The following is a 22,094-nucleotide window of genomic DNA, read 5'->3' as shown; positions in this document are numbered from 1 at the left end:
ATATTTGAAGAAACTGTTTTGACCGGTTGACCAATTGCCTGGGGGATTGGACAGTTAAGAGAGCTGAGGTCAGGACCCACTCACCTGAGCACCCTGTGTAAGCTGTGTTAGCTGAGCCAGGGTGAGCTTGACCTGGCCCTGCTGGGGGCGGGGGGTCTGGGTGTCTGGGGCCGCTGAAGTGGGGGCGTGGGGGGCCAGGACCGGTGCAGGGGGCGCAGGGACCCCCACTGTGGGTGCCGAGGCGGGGCTGGAGGCAGACTGGCCTTGCTGGGTCACATGACCCTGGTCTGGAGGAGGGGCCAGAGGACAGGTAATTCAGGTAGACTGACAGGTGGACAAAGACACAGATGACAGTAAGATGGCAACAGTATATATCACAGGGTTGTTGGAGGTTTCAGTAAGTCAAATTTAAGACCTTTTTAAGACATTTTAAGACCATAAAGATTGAAATTTAAGACCTACACGACACATTACCCAAAAAATATTAAAATAGAAGAAATTCTGAAAAAATATCATTTTATTTCTATGAATTCACATTAGTAACCAAAGTTTTGGGCAAAGTTTGCAGCGAGCCTCGTACCTGGAGCTGGGTACTGGAGCTGCTGGGTACTGGAGCTGGTACAGCTTGTAACCAACAGTGGAAATCGCTGTGATCTAGCCATGTCTCAATGAAAGTACACTTTCCCATTGTCCACACAAACTCTGAGGAGACGCAGACGTATTTTGCAGGCAGGTATTGCCTCACGAGATTTGTAGTTTATCCCCGCGTACAGACCGACACCAATATCCCCCAGAAAGAACTACAACACACCGAACCAACGTTCTGAGGGCAGCGTTCTGCTGGTTTTGTTTGTAGCAAAGATTCTAGAGCTCAACTTTGTAGGCTACGACCACTTTGTTGTAACTTTCTGCAGCCAGCATTTCTGGAAATGAACGAAGGTAAAACCTTTTTTAGACCTGACTAAATTAACTTTAAGACCTTGGACAAAATGTGGCAGTTTTTAAGGCCTTGAATTAAAAAACATTAGTAGCGTCACACATGTGATAGTTCGAAAGCGGGCCCCACAGAGTAACGTCACACGTGTGATAGTTCGAAAGCGGGCCCCACAGTAACGTCACACGTGTGATAGTTCGAAAGCAGGCCCCACAGAGTAACGTCACACGTGTGATAGTTCGAAAGCGGGCCCCACAGAGTAACGTCACACGTGTGATAGTTCGAAAGCGGGCCCCACAGAGTAACGTCACACATGTGATAGTTCGAAAGCGGGCCCCACAGAGTAACGTCACACGTGTGATAGTTCAAAAGCGGGCCCCACAGAGAAACGTCACACATGTGATAGTTCGAAAGCGGGCCCCACAGAGTAACGTCGCACATGTGAGCCACCATCACAGAACTGCACTAAACCTCCTTGGACTTTATTGTATTGTATTTTATTGTATTCAAATATACCGGCTGCTATGACAACTTAATTTCCCTTCGGGGATGAATAAAGTACTCTGTGTGATTCTGAACATTCCAACAGACTATTTCCGATTATATATGATACAGGGCTCTCAAGTGTCACGCATTGAGAGTGACAGTCACTCATTTCGGTCTTTAGTCACGCCCTCCTGCCACACATTGCATTTCTCACATATAATTTTTTTTAAATATAATATATTTAATATGCCGCAGCACTCTACCAAAATTCCTCTGGCCTCGCCACTCTCACTATGGAACCGGCAGTCAAGCGCGTCTCCCCTAGAGTTCTTAGTCGAGCCTGCCACTTACCAGACAATCCAAAAAAAGAAAGGGTCTATACAATAGCCAATCGGAAAATAGCACCATTGTATCTGGGTAAGATTTAATGCAACAACCAATGGAAAAAAAGCATATCCTGTAATTTTTCTTGAGTCTTTTACGTCTTCCGAAAGTTTTGTTCACCTACAAAGCAAACCGCTGGAGCTAGAGCATCACTTTGAGCACAGTCATGATCTCCTGTTTTAATGTTACAACAAATTCACAACTTGTTTGACACAATGACAACTTAACTGCTGTTAAAAAAAAAATCCCAGATAATTAGCATCAGTTTTTCACAAGTCTCTTAACCAACAGTTTTACAGCCTGTTCACTGACAACACCTGCTCAGAACAAGTCATTCATAGATGGAGCCGGTGTGTATCGGTGAAACTCACTCCTCAGCTAAATAAAGCACCACCCGCAACAATGGTTATCTAGCTCTTCGTTGGCGTAGTTGGTAGTGGCGGTGATTGGAATGTCAGATGTGGCAGTATCGAACCCAGTGCGGGACGCACATGGGCCCAATGCTTTGACTTTTAAAATAATGTCATATGTTATTATTATATCCTGGCCATGGATGCATTAATCATTGCTGCCTTTCAAAGATGTCAGGTAAAGCAATTAATTAATTAATTTTGACCCCTTGACGTGGGGGGGCAGGGGATCACAAGATAACGTAGTTATCTTAAACATTTCACAATTCTTACAAACCTGGCATCTTTGCTTGATCTGCTACACTATTCCATGCAGCATTTTTTTTTAAAGGTCCCATGACATGAAGATTTCACTTTGAGGTTATTTAACATGAATATGAGTAATCCCTAGCCTGCCTTTGGTCCCCCAGTGGCTAGAAATGTTGATAGGTGTAAACCAAGCCCTGGGTATTCTTCTCCGCCTTTGAGAAAATTAAAGCTCAAACACTACGAGTGGCTGTAATTCTGCACCAAGGCTGAACTTCAGGAAAGAGACTTCAGATACAGTATTAGGGGACCACTAAGGCCTATTTAAAAGCATCCAAAAACAGCAAGACTGTGTGTACTAGGGATGGTAAAACAGTGTGCACCAGATATGTGGGATGAAATCAGAATGCATCATTTCTAATATCTTTGCATTGGTATAATCCAATGTATTTATATAGAATTGTGTATGTGAACGCCTTTAGTATTTAGAAATGTGACTATGATTTGTGATGAATAATTTTATATTTAGATAGATTCCCCCTCTCTGTTAAGTGCGCTCTCATCTCCACTGCTGTCAGTGGACGATTCTTGTCAAGTCTCTCGGGCAAGTTTCACACAAGGTCGAGGCGTGTTCGGGCGAGTGTTATCATGGCGAAGGAAGAGTTACACGTTCTTATGAACTGCAATAAATCCAAGGTTTGGCAACACTTCAGATTTTCCAAGAAAGATGGGCAATTCGACAAGACCCAATCGTGTTGCTATATAGTACAAAGGCAGCACGGCTAATTTAGGTAGCCTACTCACCTAAAGAGGCTACATGGTATTTGTGTGGAGACGTAGCTAAGGCTAGCCACTCTCGCTCCACTGGTACCCCTAACAAGAATAGTGGACCTTTTTTCACATTCAGGCCTGATTTTATGTTATCTTTTGTCAGAGACTTTGGTTAATATGTGAAGTAATGCTATGTTTCGCATTAGTAGTTGCTTTTATGTATCTTATCTTATAATGTTTCGGATCATTGGCAGTGCATCGAGATGTGTATTGCATCGTCCTCAGCGATGGAGATTGCACATCCCTACTGTATACGTTGGAAGTTGTGTAATATAAAACTGAGCTACAAAACCCGAAAACTATGCTCTACTGCAATACTGGTTATGAGGATGCGGACGACTGCTTGCAATGTTTGCATGGATTGATTGCAATATTTGTATTAAAGCCTGGTGTGAATGTGGCTGTAACAAATCTTATTTCTGGAAGGCTCTACCATGGTTAGCACGGTATAGTCAAAAGCCATTTCATAGGCCAAATTCATACCGGTATTTTTCTATACAATTCATACCGTCCACCCCTATGTGACAGACAAGTATACAGACTGGCAGACAGGTGCAGACAGGTAGGTAGGTAGGTCCAGACAGACAGGTAGACAGACAGGCAGACAAACAGACAAGCAAGGTAGACAATTAGGTGGACAGACAAGCAGGTAGACCGACGGACGTGTAGACAGACCGGTATCCAGACAGACAGGTTACCTGTGTTGTCCAGGGCGGAGGGCCGGGGTGAGAAGGTGGTGGTGGGGTGGCGGCTGCTGTAGGTGCGCAGAGTGGAGGGAGTCTTCTGCTGGGCCCCATCTGAGAACACACACTTAATATTCAAGTTCCGAAAAAGGACAATATTCCGACTTAGCCGTTTACATGGCTAATGAAGTGAAGATTCCACTAATATTCCTGTTTCCATGCATGTGCTGATTGGTGTAAAATGATACATTGTAAATTGCCTGTATTTATAGTGCCTGTATTTATAGTGTATATACACTATAAATACAGGCAATTTACAATGTATCATTTTACATCAATCAGCACATGCATGGAAACAGGAATATTAGTTAATTCCAAGATTACTGTAATCTTGGGATTAATCTAGATTAAAATGGCTCATTTGTATTCCGGCGAAGGCATTCAGAATGTGTGCTACCCAAATAATGACTAAAAGTAAGTCTTTGAGAACAGGTTTCTCAAGCCAAGTGAGCGAGGAGATTAGTTATCTTGGCTGATAAAGCTGTGCTGACGGGCTTGCCTCGGTTGCAATCAAACATAGTAGTTTGACGACTCTTCCCCTGCGCTACATCAGTGCTTGGCCCGGCATCTTCCGCATTAGCTAAGGGATGCTTTGCGTTTAGGTGGTATTTGAGACTGGAAGAACTCGTAAAGTAAAGTAATTCCGCATCGCGGGTGCAAACAACCTTAGTCTTGTCGAGGTTTCCCCGAAGCAAACCCGGCAGCTTCATAGCTGCATCCATGTTAGCACGTCACGTTTGATGTGATAATTTCATACACAAGGCATACACACAGGTTCGAAGACTCGTTCTCGCCCCCTACAGTGCACTTCAGCTAGGTATACATCCACGCTAAAATATCAAGGTGAAAGTCATCATAGCTTGCGTAGTATAGACCCAGCTCCCAACCCAACTTTGAGAATAGATGAACATCGATACATTTTTTTATCGCCCGATAAAGTCTCACGAGTCTCACGTTAATGCAGCTATACCCATGCTAACCACATGTCTCGCACACTGCGTGTGCAGACATGTGCAGACACACACACACACACAGAGCTGTACACACCCGCCCATCCTCACCTGGAGTGCTGCTGTGCCCCTCTGACACCCAGGAAGCAAAACTCTGGTGGAAGTTCCTGGAGGGCTCGGGGGAGGGGGGCGTGGCTAGCCTGGAGCTGGGGGGGGCTTGTGACCCCCCCATGACTCTCTGACCCCCAGGGGTGGAGGAGGAGACAGAAGAGCCATACCTCTGTTGCTCTAAACGCTTCTGCAACACAGAGAGTCACAGGTTAGGGTCAGAGCTGTTTCAGTTCTCCAGCACAGTGGGAACCAGCCGGTTGTGTGAGGGGAGGGTGTGAGAGGAAGGTGTGGGGGGGAGAGAACCTTTAGGGTCCTAGTGAATGAGGAGAGTGAATGCAGAATGCAAGAATGTACATATACAAATAAGTCACTATTAGTAAGAGCAGAAAAGAACCTTGCTACCTCAGGGGCATTTGGGGAGTTACAGTCCTACCTACCTGTAGAGTTCTAACTGTATACAATCCTACCTGTAGAGTTCTACCTGTATACAATCTTACCTGTAGAGTTCTACCTGTATACAATCTTACCTGTAGAGTTCTACCTGTATACAATCCTACCTGTAGAGTTCTACCTGTATACAATCTTACCTGTAGAGTTCTACCTGTATACAATCTTACCTGTAGAGTTCTACCTGTATACAATCTTACCTGTAGAGTTCTACCTGTATACAATCTTACCTGTAGAGTTCTACCTGTATACAATCCTACCTGTAGAGTTCTAACTGTATATAATCTTACCTGTAGAGTTCTACCTGTACACAATCCTACCTGTAGAGTTCTAACTGTACACAATCTACCTTTAGAGAGTATACATGTAAACCGTCTAAATGGTTAGGGAAAGAGTTCTACCTGTTGAGCCGCCAGCCTCTGTTGTTTAAGCTGCATCTCCAGTTCAGCCTTCACCTCCTCTGACGTGTGCGGACGGTCCTTCTCCACCCTGAGAAGCAGCACCGCAAGGAACAGGAAGTATGTCACCTCCCCGAGCTCAGAACAGGAAGTGTGTCACCTCCCCGAGCTCAGAACAGGAAGTGTGTCACCTCCCCGAGTTCAGAACAGGAAGTGTGTCACCTCCCCGAGTTCAGAACAGGAAGTGTGTCACCTCCCCGAGCTCAGAACAGGAAGTGTGTCACCTCCCCGAGCTCAGAACAGGAAGTGTGTCACCTCCCCGAGCTCAGAACAGGAAGTGTGTCACCCCCCCAAGCTCAAAACAGGAAGTATGTCACCTCCCCAAGCTCAGAACAGGAAGTGTGTCACCTCCCCAAGCTCAGAACAGGAAGTGTGTCACCTCCCCAAGCTCAGAACAGGAAGTACTCACCTTTCTGAGAAGGCCCTGATCTCCCATAGCTCCAACTCCTCCTCCGCCACCCAGGTCTCCATGACGACAGGGCCCGTCTGCTTGGTGGGGGTGGCCTTTCTGGGGCGCAGGGCGCTGGAGCGGAGCCCCTTGCGCTGGGGGGTCGGGGTGTCTGGGGGGAGGGCAGGTGAAGGCAAAATGAACACCTAGGGCTAAGACCAAAGGGTTGGGTCTAGGACTTGGCTTTGTTCCCCCTGTTCTGGAGTTCGCGTTATGATCTAGGGCTAGAACCTAGCACTGGGTGCTGGGGTTAGGGCCAGGACGTAGCACTGGGTTTAGGACTAGGACCTAGCACAGGGTGCAGGGGTTAGGGCTAGGACGTAGCACTGGGTTTAGGGCTAGGACCTAGCACTGGGTTTAGGACTAGGACCTAGCACAGGGTGCCGGGGTTATGGCTAGGACCTAGCACTCGGGTTAGGACTAGGACCTAGCACAGGGTGCTGGGGTTAGGGCTAGGACGTAGCACTGGGTTTAGGACTAGGACCTAGCACTGGGTTTAGGACTAGGACCTAGCACAGGGTGCAGGGGTTAGGGCTAGGACGTAGCACTGGGTTTAGGGCTAGGACCTAGCACTGGGTTTAGGGCTAGGACCTAGCACTGGGTTTAGGACTAGGACCTAGCTCAGGGTGCCGGGGTTATGGCTAGGACCTAGCACTCGGGTTAGGGCTAGGACCTAGCACTGGGTGCAGGGGTTAGGGCTAGGACGTAGCACTGGGTTTAGGGCTAGGACCTAGCACTGGGTTTAGGACTAGGACCTAGCACAGGGTGCCGTGGGTTATGGCTAGGACCTAGCACTCGGGTTAGGGCTACGGCTTGGACCTAGCACTGGGTGCAGGGGTTAGGGCTAGGACCTAGCACTGGGTGCTGGGGTTAGGGCTACGGCTTGGACCTAGCACTGGGTGCAGGGGTTAGGGCTAGGACCTAGCACTGGGTGCTGGGGTTAGGGCTACGGCTTGGACCTAGCACTGGGTGCAGGGGTTAGGGCTAGGACCTAGCACTGGGTGCTGGGGTTAGGGCTACGGCTTGGACCTAGCACTGGGTGCTGGGGTTAGGGCTACGGCTTGGACCTAGCACTGGGTGCAGGGGTTAGGGCTAGGACCTAGCACTGGGTGCTGGGGTTAGGGCTGGGACCTAGCACTGGGTGCTGGGGTTAGGGCTGGGACCTAGCACTGGGTGCTGGGGTTAGGGCTAGGACCTAGTACTGGGTGCAGGGGTTAGGGCTAGGACCTAGCACTGGGTGCTGGGGTTAGGGCTAGGACCTAGCACTGGGTGCTGGGGTTAGGGCTAGGACCTAGCACTGGGTGCTGGGGTTAGGGCTAGGACCTAGCACTGGGTGCTGGGGTTAGGGCTAGGACCTAGCACTGGGTGCTGGGGTTAGGGCTAGGACCTAGCACTGGGTGCTGGGGTTAAGGCTACGGCTTGGACCTAGCACTGGGTGCTGGGGTTAGGGCTACGGCTTGGACCTAGCACTGGGTGCTGGGGTTAGGGCTAGGACCTAGCACTGGGTGCAGGGGTTAGGGCTGGGACCTAGCACTGGGTGCTGGGGTTAGGGCTGGGACCTAAGACTAAGAGATACCTTTAGGAGCGTCAGGGACACCCAGAGGGCAGACGATCTTCCGGATGCAGAACTCAGAGCGAATACCGTAGGGGCCCACGTCCCGGCGCTTAATGATCTCTGTCGTGGTGCTCTCAGTGTCCGTGGTCTCTGAGCCAGAGAGAGGGAGGGGAAGTGATGAGTGGAGAGTTGGAGGAGGGGAGAGGTGGAGGAGGTGATGGGGGGAGGGGTGGAGGAGGGGATGGGGGGAGGGGTGGAGGAGGGGAGGGGTGGAGGAGGGGAGGGGTGGAGGAGGGGAGAGGTGGAGGAGGGGAGAGGTGGAGGAGGGGATGAGGGGAGGGGTGGAGGAGGGGAGAGGTGGAGGAGGGGATGAGGAGGGGAGGGGTGGAGGAGGGGAGAGGTGGAGGAGGGGATGAGGGGAGAGGTGGAGGAGGGAAGAGGAAAGGAGAGTGAAGGAGGAGAAGAGGGAGGCAGCAGTGACCAAGATGAGCAGAGAAGCAGCTAGTGATAACCGAGGTAGCCACTACGCTCCTCACTCCTCACCTTTCCTGGAGGTGCCTGCATTGGAGGAAGGCTTGACGGCCATATCATCCCAGCGGAGACATGCCCACAGCAGCCGCAGTAGCAGGCTGACCCCTGCTAGGGAACGCACAGTCTGGAGACGGTACCTGCAGGGCAGCACAGGAGGTTAAACTATACATGCAAGAGTACCAGAGTAGAGTACATTATATCTAACTAACATCCACTACCTGATGAATGAACAAAAACAGGGGCTTTGTGCCCCATAAACTCTTTCTACTTCTTATAAATTATGTTCAAGTAAAGATTGATATTTTTGAGCTGTACAAATTTTTTTTAAGTCATCTGCTGAGTTCACTTAATGTCTACACTCAGTCCACCCACATTTGCCTTAGGCCTACATGCATTGTGATTGTATTCATCAGAATCAGCATAAAGTTTAATCGCCAACCAAGTGTTCACAAACAAGGAATTTACTATGGTGGGCAGGTGCACACAGTAATGCTCTGTTGCTGTCATAAGTACAGCCTTAAATATTGTAGGTGACTGTTGACTGAAGTGATGAAGTGTCAACAAATTAGTTTTGTTTTGGTTTTTTGCTTTGGTATTAAAAATGGTATTGGTACCACTACTAAAATGTTGGTACCGTGACAACCCTAATGGGGATAGTCTATTGCCCATCTGTCTCAACTAATCTACCTACCTATGGTTTTACTAATTTACTAACCACGTTGTCCAAGTTTAACACAGATACGTAACCACGTTATACAAGTTTAAAACAGGTACGTAACACAGGAACGAAACACAGGCACGTAACACAGGTACGTAACACAGGTATCCTTCTGAAGCAGAGCCCTCACCTCCAGGTGATGCTGAAGGTGGGTCTGGGGGAGGGGTAAGGCCAGACGTCCAGCGCTGGCTTGGCGCTGTAGTTGAAGACGGGCACCTCTCTGACGCCCGCCTTGCGAGCCAGACGCCGCAGCTCGTCGCTCGGCAGGACGAAGATGCTCTTCTTACTGCTCTTGGTCACAAACTTGCGGTAGGAGGGCAAGGCGATGCCCGAGCGGACCCTGCGGCCGCGGGCAGGGCGGAGCAGACGCACCCGTCCCCTGGTGGAATACTCCCTGGACACCGACATGGAGCTCCCCGCTCCACCCCGTGAGACGCTAACCGAGGGCAGGGCTGGCTGCAGAGGCCTGGCCTGTGTGGACACAGTTGAGGAGATGGAGGTGAGTTGCCGCCTGCTCTCTGCAGAGTCCTCGCTGGGAGGGGCCTTGCTGGATGAGGTCCCTCCCGTCTCTCGGGGAAGCACGGCACCATCGGTGTCGTTCATCACGGCTTCTGTGTAGGGGTCCAGTCTGGGGACCTTAGCAGGGGGCGGGTCACCCGCAGGGCTTCTCTGGTCTCCAGCCCCGGCCACCACCACAGGGATGCTGGGAAGTGTAGGATTACTGAGCTTAAGGCTGGCCTGATGGCCGCCATTCATCAGGGATGGGACAGGCCCCGCCCCCTCTCCTGGTCCCGCCCCCAGGCAAGGCTGGGCTCCGTCACCTGCCTCTAGGCTGCTGGTCCCACCCCCCCCGTTCACCTGGCTGTTTCTCAGTCCGCTGTCTCTTGTCTGGCAGGGCAGAGTGGTCCTCTCTGCTCCAGACGTCGTCTGCTCAGCTGCCAAGTGCCTCTGGGACTCTCCATTCCCATGGACATGATTGGCTGTCCCAGTGGCTCCTCCTCTCAGCTCCCCCATCGGTCCTTTAGCAGTGGGCTGGGCGGAGCCTAACTGCACATTCAGGGTGTCTGTCTCTCCTGAAATCTTCTGTTCATCGGCCATTTTCTCCTTGTCAAACTTCAGCCATTTGACCACCTCGTCTCGTGCCATCGGTGCTGCTTGGAGTGACACCATAGCCTGGGAAGAGGCTGAGGTCCTGGCCTGGGTGTCCAGGGAGAGGGTTGTGGTCCTGGCCTGGGTGTAGGACATCTTCAGCCTCTCCAGCCTCTGCCTCTCCTCCAGCGTGAACTGCTTGACCCTGCGCTCCAGAAGGCCGTCCAGGCGGGAGGACTTCACCTTCTTCCTGTAGGCCGTCCTCAGCTGCAGGCCCTCGCTCACGTTCACCAAGTCGTAGCACCCGGGACGCGAGCCTGACGGGCAGCCTGGTCTACATTCCCCTGGTCTGGAGTCTCTCTGGGCCCCAGACTCCACCTCCATGTTGGTCACCTGATCATCTCTAGGCTCCTCCTTCACAGCCTGGTGGGTGGGTCCTGTGCCATGTGGTTCACCTGTAATAAGACAGTAATACTAAGGTTATTCATTCATTCATTCATTCATCATAATATCACAGTGATACTGAGGATATTAGATCATAATAACAGTAATATCAAAGTCATTACCTAATACAGTAATCAAAGTCAGTATCAAACATCAGTAACTGTATTAGCCGTAGTAACAGTCACCTTTCGGCTCATCAGGACAGGTGTCTACTGGGTCATCCTCCATCTTCTCCTCCGTCCTGCTCTGTCCATCCTTCTCCTCCGTCTTGCTCTGTCCATCCTTCTCCTCCGTCCTGCTCTGTCCATCCTTCTCCGTCTTGCTCTGTCCATCCTTCTCCTCCGTCTTGCTCTGTCCATCCTTCTCCTCCGTCTTGCTCTGTCCATCCTTCTCCTCCGTCTTGCTCTGTCCATCCTTCTCCTCCGTCCTGCTCTGTCCATCCTTCTCCTCCGTCCTGCTCTGTCCATCCTTCTCCTCCATCTTGCTCTGTCCATCCTTCTCTGAAGGGCAGGAAGAGGCTGTAGCCGGGGTTGAGGCTGGAACAAAAAACTCAAATCAACAAAAAATCTGCACTTCAACACAGGGAGGCATTAGCCATGGGTGGGCTTAGCCTATAATCCTGCAACTGCCTTAGCCTCTAATACCGCTGAAGCCTCTAACACCGTTGTAGCCTCTAACGCCGCTGTAGCCTCTAACGCTGCTGTAGCCTCTAACGCCGCTGTAGCTTCTAAAAGTATACTAAAAGTATCCTTTACACAAATATAATCTGTATTATGTAGTGCGTAGTTACCCTGCAGGGCAGATCGGTAGTGGACGTTGGTATTGCCAGGTAACCGGGGCAGGAAGCGAGGCACATGGGTTCTGCTGACCCAGCACCACCCCCCGTAGCCTGTTACCCTGTACTCTTCACCCTTCTGCTTCCACACCTGGGACACACAGCACAGGGTTAGGGTCAGAGGACAGGTGTCTGAGTGTGTGTCAGTGGTACCTGGTGTGTGTGTGTGTGGTACCTGGTGTTTGACAGGGAAGGAGTATTTGACCCAGGTGGCCTGCTGCATGGTCTCCTCATCCTCCAGCTTCTTCTCCCTCTTCTTCTGCTTTTCTTTCTCCTCACGCTCCACCGCCGTCATACGACGCAGTCTGGGGGGCAGTTACCAGGTGAGGAGGTGTGTTGTCTGATGTAATTCCAGGTGTGTTACCAGGTGTATGGTTACCTGGTGTGCCCTAGCGAGTCCCTCCAGACCGGCAGCATGACGACGGGCTTGATGGCACACTCCAGGATGGCCAGGGCCAGGGAGAACTCCCGGGCCTTGCTGCACATGTGCACCGCTCTGGTCCAGTTGTTCCTGGAACACAGAACATCTCACTGGCTACTGACAAGTCAACATGTCTAGAAAGCCCACCTGCGCAGGAACTAGATCCCTACCTAGGACAGGTGCTAGATCCCTACCTAGGACAGGTGCTAGAGGCCTACCTAGGACAGGTGCTAGAGGCCTACCTAGGACAGGTGCTAGAGGCCTACCTAGGACAGGTGCTAGATCCCTACCTAGGACAGGTGCTAGATCCCTATCTAGGACAGGTGCTAGAGGCCTACCTAGGACAGGTGCTAGATCCCTACCTAGGACAGGTGCTAGATCCCTACCTAGGACAGGTGCTAGAGGCCTACCTGTGTGAGGCCCAGTTGGGGTGCATGAACACGGCCGGCAGGCTGCTCTCCAGCTGGACGATGGTGAGCCTGAGAGTGGACACGGTCTGGGTCTGGCTCCCATGGACGGAGCCGCTCCACTGGAACTCAGCCGCCGGCGTCAGGCTAAACTTGTGGGAGAGATGGCGTCGCTTGTCCTGCTCCTCACGGTGCTGGTGCTTGTTGAGGGCCAGTGTGTTGGTGTTGTACTGGTTCTGGTACTGCCGGTGCTGGCCCTCCTGGCCCAGCCTGAACAGGCCATCCTGGGCCAACTGCTGCCCCTGGGCCGAGCCCGCAGCCGGGGTAGTGGAGGCCTGTCAAAAAAGGGGGGTTTTAAAGAGAGGAAGTCAGGTGGCTGAGCGGTTAGGGAATCGCGCTATTAGTCAGAAATTTGCCGGTTTGATTCCCAGCTGTGCCAAATGACGTTGTGTCCTTGGGCAAGGCACTTCACCCTACTTGCCTCGGGGGGAATGTCCCTGTACTTACTGTAAGTCGCTCTGGATAAGAGCGTCTGCTAAATGACTAAATATAAAATGTAAATGTAAAAAGAGGCAGAAGTTCCTGACTTTAGAACTGGTTAGACAGACTAGAGTGAGGGTGACCTCAGACCAGGTATACATGTGACCTCTAGCCAGGTACACATGTGAGCAGTCCCAGGTAGACGGGTGGGTCAGGTGATCAGGTGTGATCAGGTGTATCCTCACCTCCTTACTGTCCCGGGGAGTGGTGCTTCCTGCTCGGTTGCTCTGCAGACTCCTCTGCTGGCTCACCTGTCCATTTACCTGCTCCCGACCTTCAGCTGATGCACACACGCATGCCAAGCACACACCATTAGTGTGTCCCTGTTTTCTATAGCCATTATAGATCATTGAATCCTGTGAGTGACTTGCAGCAATACCTGGCACGTCCTGACTGGTGAAGGAGGACTGGGAGACGCCGTCACACAAGGCTGGTTCTTCTGGCCTCCTGGGGCCTGCAGAGTCAGACTGGGGCTGAACAGGGTCGTTCTCATCACGGGACTCTGATTCCAGCTGCTTCTCTGTGGAGAAGAAAACATGAGTCAGAGGATGAGAGAGAAGCACATGTGTCATCATCTTCAGGGAGGGAGGGGAGAAAAAGAGAGGAGAAAGAGAGAGGGGAGAGCGGAGAGAGAGAGAGAGAGAGAGAGAGAGAGAGAGAGAGAGAGAGAGAGAGAGAGAGAGAGAGGAGGGGAAAGAAAGATGAGACAAGTAGATAGAAAGAAACAGAGAGAGGGGGGTGATGGGGGAGAGATGGAGAGAAACAGAAAGGGGGGGGGGGGAGAGAAAGAGGATAGGTAGTCTTACCGTGTGTGTTTTCTTGCTCTCCAGACAGTTTCTCTCTCTCCTCCTCACGTCTCCTCTCCTCCTCTCTGGCCCTCAGTCGCTTCTGTACCTCCTCTGCAGACAGACACACCAGCCGCCATCATCCACGTGTGTCCCTGTGTGTGTGTGTGTGTCCCTGTGTGTGTGTGTGTCCCTGTGTGTGTGTGTGTCCCTGTGTGTGTGTGTGTCCCTGTGTGTGTGTGTGTCCCTGTGTGTGTGTGTGTGTCCCTGTGTGTGTGTGTGTCCCTGTGTGTGTGTGTGTGTCCCTGTGTGTGTGTGTGTCCCTGTGTGTGTGTGTGTCCCTGTGTGTGTGTGTGTCCCTGTGTGTGTGTGTGTCCCTGTGTGTGTTCCTGCTTGTGACCCCAGGTGTGTATGGGACAGGTATGATTACCATTGGCAGCAGAGAGGAAGTCAGGGTTGTGTTTGCGGGCATTGCAGGTGAGCTCCATGGTGACATCCATGTGGTGGTGGATCTCCTGCATCTGCTCCTCCAGGCTGCAGACCAGATCGGCCTCCCAGTACTCAGGGTCCAGCTGGGACAGCAGCTCCTGCAGCTGCAGTCTGGTGCTGTAGTACCACACGCTCCCACCGGCCTCCGGATCACACTCCTCCTCCTCCCTGCACACACACAAGAACCGTGGATTCGATAAGGCACGCACATTTCGATTCCTCACTTTATTACGAAGGGTAGTAAGATCCCTTGGTGGTATTTTTCCACCTAATTTGCAAGAGGTTATATATCAATGGATATTCTCCTGTGTCTATTTGCAAATCAGCTGGCTAAAAGAACATTGTATTCTTATAACATTTAATTTTTTTTCACTGAACCAAGATTTGATACGAACTGGATTCGAAAAACCAAAATCAGGATTGGAATTGATAAAGTTGAAACGATACCCAACCCATCCTCACCCCTGACCTACTCACACTATAATCCTGCGGTTGAGGAACCAGTACTTCCTGTGGTGTCGGTCATATCCCAGGGGCTCGTGGCGGAGGTAAGGTCTGGAACGCTGGGTGTCAGACACACACACGCCCGGGACCTGGTGGGCCACACACACCTCACACTGCCAGTCATCCTCTGGCACAGCAGCCAGCGGAGGCACCACACACTCCAGGTGATACACGGCCGAGCACGCCTCGCAGCACAGCAGGTCGCCAAGGCGATGGCACGCGCGGCAGTGGTCGTCATAGGCAACCACTCCCTCTGAGGACATCAGCTGGTCTCGCGCCAGGGTGGTGGTGAGGAACTGGTCCACCAGGAACTGCAGCACCTTCACCTTGCTGGCCAGAGGTCCACAGGGGTAGCCCTCCCCCTCCTGGTGGGGAAGGACATGGTGGAACTCACGGTCGCTCTCGCAGTAGGCCCGCACCACCTCGGGCCACGTCATACCGTCCAGGAAGAACAGGGTGGAGTTGGTGCTGTCCCTCAGGTCGGCCGGGCCGAACCAGGTGTTGCTGGACTCCTCCTCCCGCAGTATGCCTCTGAGCAGCGCAGTGTGCGTCTCAGCCAGCAGGGGGCCCTGCTCCAGCCCCACCAGCGCCGCGCAAAAGTCCTCAAACAGAAAGGGGGAGAGGCGCAGAGCGGAGGAGAAGGTGCGCAGGGCCTCGTACACAGAAGCCACAAGTAGTAGCAGGGGGGGTGGGAGCAGCAGGTCCTCTGAGCTGGGGGGTAGAACCAGGGGGGGGATGTTCTCCTCCAACACGGGACACATCGCTCTGGACACCCTCTTCTTACGGCCTGACACACACACACACCATATACGCACACCACACACACACACCATATACGCACACACACACACACACACACCATATACGCACACCACACACACAATATACGCACACACACCATATACGCACACACACACACACACACACAATACATGCACACAGAGCAGTCAGGTACAGACTTTGTCACGTGGGTCATATTAACAACAAGATTGTTGTTAGAGGCACCATGATGATTATGGGATGAAAATGCTGCCCTGCCATGCACATGGAATGTATTAGCGTCCTATCAATTTTGTCTTCAGAAATTATATTGTTACAAACATTTAGTCATTTACATTTAGTCATTAGTAAACATTTAGTCAATGATTAAATGTAAATGTACGAACAAAATCAACTTCTAACGCCAAAGGATATTTTAAACAAGTACGTGATAAAATCTTAATATTTGGACAAACACGTCCTGTATTGTGGTTAATACCGCTTGAAGGATGAAAGATGTTGGGACGTGGCACGAAGCCCCAGGTGAATGGCAGGGCGCTTGTTTTCAAAACACAGACCATGTGGTTCTGTCATTAGCCGCTTGCTCGGCGGCTAGTCTCCACATCTAGATTATGCTGATGAGATGGGGACTTCAAACAAGCCCGTCAAATGCTCCGCAAATACACTGTCTGCTTGGACAACCCTACATGCATTCACCACAGAACGTGACAAAGCCACAAATAGGTATGAACGGTGTGGATTTTTTGTTCTATTTTAACACATTAAGTTCCAGGTAACTACTGTAGCATTGTAGCTCTCAAAGCACACTGGCACGTCCCTGCTGGGAAACGGTGTCATGATTTGACACGCTCCGTTTGGAATTGTTACTTGTCTAATGATGATATCGTAGAGTCTTACTAAAATAGATGATCTCGTGATCAGAATTGGTGTATAGATCATTTGTAGCATTGGCTAACTAGCTACTTAGACCAGTTAGCGTCAATGACGCTTATGCAATTGCAATATGTTTTACAAAGAATTGTCCATCACTACACGTGGCGTAGCCTACATCTGGAAATGGGTCTTAACTAGAAGGTTAAGTGGATAACAGGGGCTCTCGCGCCCTAAAGCTACGGCGGCGAATCTCTGCAGCAACTCGGGTTCTAGCAAGGCCCCCGTAGTAGTCTCGCACACACACGACATACTCCATTTTGAACAATAAATATACAGCTTCCTGCTTTCCTCGAAAAGGAACTGTCAAGTGACTACAAGTTAAGACGTCGATTTAAAATGTCATTGTGATGTTAACCTCTAGCGCTTAAAGCGTTACTGTGTGCTTACCGGGAGTACTTGCTTACCGGGAGTGCTTTGGCTACGAAAGCTGCTGTCGGTGCAGAAGCTAGCATCATCACCATCCTCGTCGAGAACGTCTTCAAGGCAGTCAGACTCCTCGTTAACCGTCTCCTCTTCCACGTCTGTTACCGGGTCCTCTTCAACAAACTCTTCCTCTTCAGATCTCAAACTCACGGCATCGTCTTCCTCATCGCTCTCGTGGTCATCATAGACCACCGATCCTGCCACAGTCCTCCTGCTCCTGCCTCTGCCACCTTTAACCCGGCCTCTCCCCTTGCCCCTGCCCGTCGATGATGCCCGTGCCTTCCTTTTGCCTCGCGTGCTGACACGGCCTCTTTTGGGGCTCTCAAGTTCGGGTTCGGGACTGCTGCTCGGCTTCTCCCGCACCGCTCGGCGAGGTCTTAGACCTCTTACCGGCCCGGTGCAAGCCTCCTCGGCCGGCGGGGTTTTGGGCGGCCTGCCTCTCCTCCCCCTCATGCTGGATAAACCTGGGACTGTTAGTATCAATTGTTTTATTCAGTTTAAACAGAGCCCAGGAAACGGGCACCTTTTGTCTTGTGAAGGTATCGAAGCTGTAGTCCCGTCAATCCCCGGTTTTGGTTTGAGTGGCAACGCTCAAAACAAATGACCAGCGTTCCGTTTAAGATTGCATGCAGTCGCCATCTTTCTTCTCTCCGACTCTAGAGGAAAACAGACCGGAGGCCCTAGGTGTCACGTGGTACCCGTTCTTCTAGCAAGTTCAGTGAAGTGAAGCAGGAAGCAAGTTAGTTTTCAAACACGTCATGCTTGGGCATTAGTCTTCAAACCAAAAAACATGTCAACTGTCCACTGCACAGCAGGCGCTGGGTAAAGTGTGTATGTTTTAATGCCACACGCATAGTAAATGACTAAATGTAATATAGTGCTCCTGGCTGTATAGTTGCATTTACCACTCTCGCCGAAGGGTGGCCAGTCGCAAATACGTGTAACTAAAAAACAGAGATCTCAAGTGACTGTTCTGTGTCATGCCGGAGATCAGGGTTCAATACCCTGAAGGGGGATTTCTCTGAAGTGCTGATGTGGTTTATAATCAAAATGGACTGACACTTAAAATATTGAAGTTTGAAATACACTTCATTACAATTTTACTATGTAGTTATTGTTATGTAGTTAGAAGGTCTGTCAGTATACACTGAATCAATTAACAACAATAAAGATTATAATAATAATGATTACTCTATTACTTTTCTACTGTTTTGAATGTTCTGAATATAATGAACAATGTTTGATCTATACCCTGCTATATTGGCTCATGAGAACATGACATTTGGTCATGTCCAGGAGAGAAATATGCGTACCTATGAATGATGTTGCTAACCCTAACCCTATGTTGCTTGTATCGTGGTCTGTGACACTAGATTTGTAGGTCAGAGGTCACAATGTTACCAAAGTGTATAGCGCCAAGCAACTTTGAATGAGTAAAATAGGAGAAACGTAAAGGCTCTTGGTAGGAGCGCAGGCCCAGCCCCAGGCCCCAGTGCTGGACACTATCTAAAGACACAAGCTTTCTAGCACCATGAATGCAGCATCATCTCCCTGTGCTTGCAAAGGCTATGTTGATTATCACCCCCTGACGTTTCTAGTAAGAGTAAAACCTCCCATATTGTGATACTATTTAACAGCCCTTCAGTCCTGTGTTCTTGGTCCAGTCCTCTGAGATGCTCGGCTTGAGTTTATCAGACACCTGCACCTTATGGACCTGTAATAAATACTTAGATCTTGTCTTGAACTTGTACTTGGCAACTGTCTTCAATGACTTGGTACTTTCACAGCAGTAGGGTAAATAAGAGACGTCTTGAGCACATAGGTATTTCCAATCCGACATAACTTTTCATGCTCTTTATTGAGGTTACATTGGTCAAGTAATCAAGTCAGTCAAAATAAAAAACTTAAGTCGTCCACAATGGGTTTCAGTGTGCTGTATAGATCATACCAATGAATCCAGGACTCATACTGAAATCTCTATCGTTTATTAAATAAGTCTCAAAATCAAAGGCAAAAAACTACACAAAAGCGAAACACTTTTTACACGTCATTGGTAGGGTGAGTTCAGGTGATGTGGGACATCAGGTAAAGTGGGACAGTTATGCATTTTGATGATTTAATATGTGCAAAACCGACATCCAATCACCAGAGCTGATCTTGACTTGTAAATGCAACACTTCTAGTCACTATGAAGTGTAGATCAGAGTAGGCGTGATCTGGCTTGACAAGAGGTCTATACAGAAAAAACGCATCGAAAGTTCAGCGGCATATGACATTATATTTCTCAATGATAAGGCTGGCAAAGGAATTTAAATTAAGTTACAATGAGTATCATATTTAAGGGGTTTAACCACTGATTGAAACACACACAAAAATGTGTAAAATAATGCTTTGTTAGAAGAAAAAACGTTTGATGTGACTGATCATGTCAGGTAATGTGGGACAGCATTCTTCAGGTAAACTGGGACATCTAGTAATGCTGTGTCAGCAAAATGTTGTCACATTTTTAATACCAATGCATCACACTTTACTTAAGTTCCCAACTAAATAACAACTTACAATGTAATGGAACCAGCGCTTTCAGACTTGTAAGCGTGACAGCTAGCACATAGACTGCAGATCACAAAGGTTTACATCAGTTACACTTTATGCCAATTGTGTAAGTCAAATCCCACAACTAAATCTTGCCACACCCTTGCACCTAGCATTGTTGTATATAAACTAATTATTATTATATTAGCAGACTAGGCTGACAGACGATGACTGTCCCACTTTACCAGACAAGCTGTCCCACATACCTGAAAACGCTGCCTGAGTGAGAGAGGGGGTCATGTTATGTTTGAAAGTGTGTAGCTTCTAAAATATTGTGTATTCCCATTTCATTCCAACATAAAATGTTCCTAAGCCCTAAAACGATTTACAGAAACACCACTGGGGCGAGTTACTAGTTATTCTGTAAGTCTACTGGAGCTGTCAGGCCAAATATTGTCCTCGGGCCAAATAGTTTACTACCTGACGTCACAATGTCGTTCCGAAGCAAGGAAGCGTCCGTCGCTATGCCGACCTTAAATTCCCGAGATATCTACGCGTGCTAGCAGGAAACTGTCATGGTTGCTATACTGGTTACTAGGTAGGAAGTGTTGTATTTAGGCTTATTTATTTTACTCTACTATTTAAAGTTTTCACTTCATCAGCAAATGTACCGTCCATTATAGCAGACTAATAACGGGCAAGGGATCTTTATAGGTCTAACCTACAGTCCGTGTGTTAAACTAGTATGCAACATATTGTGTGAAGTACAATATTAAATATTAGCCGACTACTGACTACGTGAGCTACAGTAGCGAACTTCAGAAAGTGTTTGCTAAAAATATATTTACGATAGTTTCCCATAACTAAATCCTACTACATACACTTTGTGACATCTCCAAACAATATTTGCAGAGTAGCTGGATGTGCCTAAAACAAAACGATGTAGCTACTTGTTTTTTCTTCTCTTCGTTCGATGAAGTGACAAACTGTTTCCTATCTCTTTATATTGTATCGCGTTTGATATCAAACGTTCAATATAACTGCACGCGATAATTTACGAACCAGACCTAACTTAACCTTATTAAAACTATTTCAAGTGAAGAAGGTCACGTTTTCCAATACAGTTTTATGTTGTCGTGGCCGAGTGGTTAAGGCGATGGACTAGAAATCCATTGGGGTCTCCCCGCGCAGGTTCGAATCCTGCCGACAACGACAATGTTTTGTGACATATCTATTTTCTAATCAGTGCTATTGTTACGAGAACAATTATACCATGCACCGATTGTTGTTATTCTATACAACCTGCACAACTGTAATCACTAGTGCCCATGTCTGTGATGCGTGCTGGTGAATATAATGTGCAATTGATTTGGTGCTAAGAGTTTGTGCACATTTGCAATGTGACATCAGTAAACACATTAATTCATGTAACCAAATTCACTGATCTATACTTTATTTATAGTATATCCACTTAATATTGCCGTTCTGTTAGCTAGCCAGTATTTCATCCACAAAGGAAAATGACTAAAAATGACTAAAATGACTAAATGTAACCCCTTTGAAAGCAGAGATTCAATGTTATGCCAGCAGTCAGCACTAACCTGGCCCAGGGTCGGTTTAGTAAGGTTCGATAGCTGGTGCTAGCTAGCTAGTTGTTTTCGTCAAAAACATAACTTATTTGGCATCAATTTTAACAGACCGGGAAGGCAACACGTATAGTATTCTACCTGCGCGCGTTGCTGTCTCGGGAATGTCGAACGAGTGAAAACTTTAAATAGTTGAGTAGAATAAACTGGTTTAAATAAGCCTAAATACAACATTACCTACCTAGTAACCAGTATAGCAACCACGACAGTTTCCTGCTAGCACGCGTAGATATCTCAGGAATTTAAGGTCGGCATAGCGACGGACGCTTCCTTGCTTCGGAACGGCATTGTGACGTGACACTATTTGGCCCGAGGACACTATTTGGCCTGACACAGCCCTTAGTGCCGCTTACACACAACAGTGACACTGACAGATTGAAAGCTAATTTGAGACAATATACAGATGGAAAACCAGGATAAGAAACGTAAACGTAATTACCTTCACTAAACAACGTTTTACCAATCGGACAAACGGCTTTGTTTGTTTGTTTGAAGCTCCAAAAACTATATTTCGCTGAAATCAACCCCAAAAATCCGTTCGCTCGCATTTACCATGGAAGTCCCTAACTAGCATCACATCAGGGAATAGGCAAACCTACCTTCAACACATTTATTTTTTACCAAACGCGGGACCCCTGACTGGTACAGACCTTAAAATGCCAAGGTCTGCTGTAGACTGTAGTGGTGTGTTGTGGTCACGTTTGGAGCTGTTAAAACAGGAGGCGTGGAGAACATCACAGTGTTTTATTGGTAAAAGGACAGTCAGGCTATAATACATGAGGAGACGCTCCCCTCACAGGAATCATTCAGTTGACCACAATCAATAAAACCACACCACATGGTTTGGTCATTTTTTAATAATTGCATTTTATTAATTGAAACAAAAACAAGAAAAAAAAACAATGCAAATAAAAAGAACAAAAAACAAAAACGGAGCAGGATTCACGATAAGAGGAGGAGACACTTCAGTAAGGAGGTCCATGATGGGGGCAGAGATGGAGGGGGGAACCAGGG

The 22,094-nt window shown here is 48.9% G+C and overlaps 1 protein-coding gene, 1 long non-coding RNA gene and 1 other non-coding gene across 4 annotated transcripts in view; 1 reads left to right on the top strand and 2 right to left on the bottom strand.

The window, feature by feature from the left end:
• The window catches only part of bptf (bromodomain PHD finger transcription factor), a 31,438-nt gene extending 13,844 nt beyond the window's left edge, over window positions 1-17,594 (bottom strand). The window contains exons 1-19 of one of the 2 annotated variants that reach the window (XM_084678533.1): window positions 16,884-17,594; window positions 14,740-15,553; window positions 14,204-14,430; window positions 13,795-13,887; window positions 13,368-13,508; window positions 13,174-13,268; window positions 12,452-12,783; window positions 12,000-12,131; window positions 11,796-11,925; window positions 11,576-11,711; window positions 10,971-11,321; window positions 9,383-10,796; window positions 8,547-8,671; window positions 8,025-8,153; window positions 6,410-6,560; window positions 5,944-6,031; window positions 5,096-5,282; window positions 3,990-4,088; window positions 85-287 (exon numbers count right to left, since the gene is read on the bottom strand). In XM_084678533.1, the coding sequence (XP_084534659.1) occupies window positions 85-287; window positions 3,990-4,088; window positions 5,096-5,282; window positions 5,944-6,031; window positions 6,410-6,560; window positions 8,025-8,153; window positions 8,547-8,671; window positions 9,383-10,796; window positions 10,971-11,321; window positions 11,576-11,711; window positions 11,796-11,925; window positions 12,000-12,131; window positions 12,452-12,783; window positions 13,174-13,268; window positions 13,368-13,508; window positions 13,795-13,887; window positions 14,204-14,430; window positions 14,740-15,553; window positions 16,884-17,355 (5,319 nt within the window). In that variant the 5' untranslated portion in view covers window positions 17,356-17,594. The remainder of the gene's footprint in view (window positions 1-84; window positions 288-3,989; window positions 4,089-5,095; window positions 5,283-5,943; window positions 6,032-6,409; window positions 6,561-8,024; window positions 8,154-8,546; window positions 8,672-9,382; window positions 10,797-10,970; window positions 11,322-11,575; window positions 11,712-11,795; window positions 11,926-11,999; window positions 12,132-12,451; window positions 12,784-13,173; window positions 13,269-13,367; window positions 13,509-13,794; window positions 13,888-14,203; window positions 14,431-14,739; window positions 15,554-16,883) is intronic. The other variant, XM_084678534.1, reaches the window with a different exon arrangement.
• Window positions 17,595-18,871: 1,277 nt separating this feature from the next.
• Window positions 18,872-21,288, bottom strand: LOC146254194 (uncharacterized). The gene is made up of 2 exons (XR_014731829.1): window positions 19,701-21,288; window positions 18,872-19,135 (listed from the first exon to the last, which is right to left on the bottom strand). It is a non-coding gene; the product is annotated as an uncharacterized LOC146254194 (long non-coding RNA).
• Window positions 20,565-20,646, top strand: trnas-aga (transfer RNA serine (anticodon AGA)). Its single transcript has one exon. It is a non-coding gene; the product is annotated as a tRNA-Ser (tRNA).
• Window positions 21,289-22,094: the final 806 nt, after the last annotated feature.

Source organism: Hypomesus nipponensis, chromosome 17 (genome assembly GCF_054491055.1).
Source record: "Hypomesus nipponensis isolate SF chromosome 17, ASM5449105v1, whole genome shotgun sequence".
NCBI lineage: Eukaryota > Metazoa > Chordata > Actinopteri > Osmeriformes > Osmeridae > Hypomesus > Hypomesus nipponensis.
This window is presented reverse-complemented; position numbering and strand designations above follow the sequence as displayed.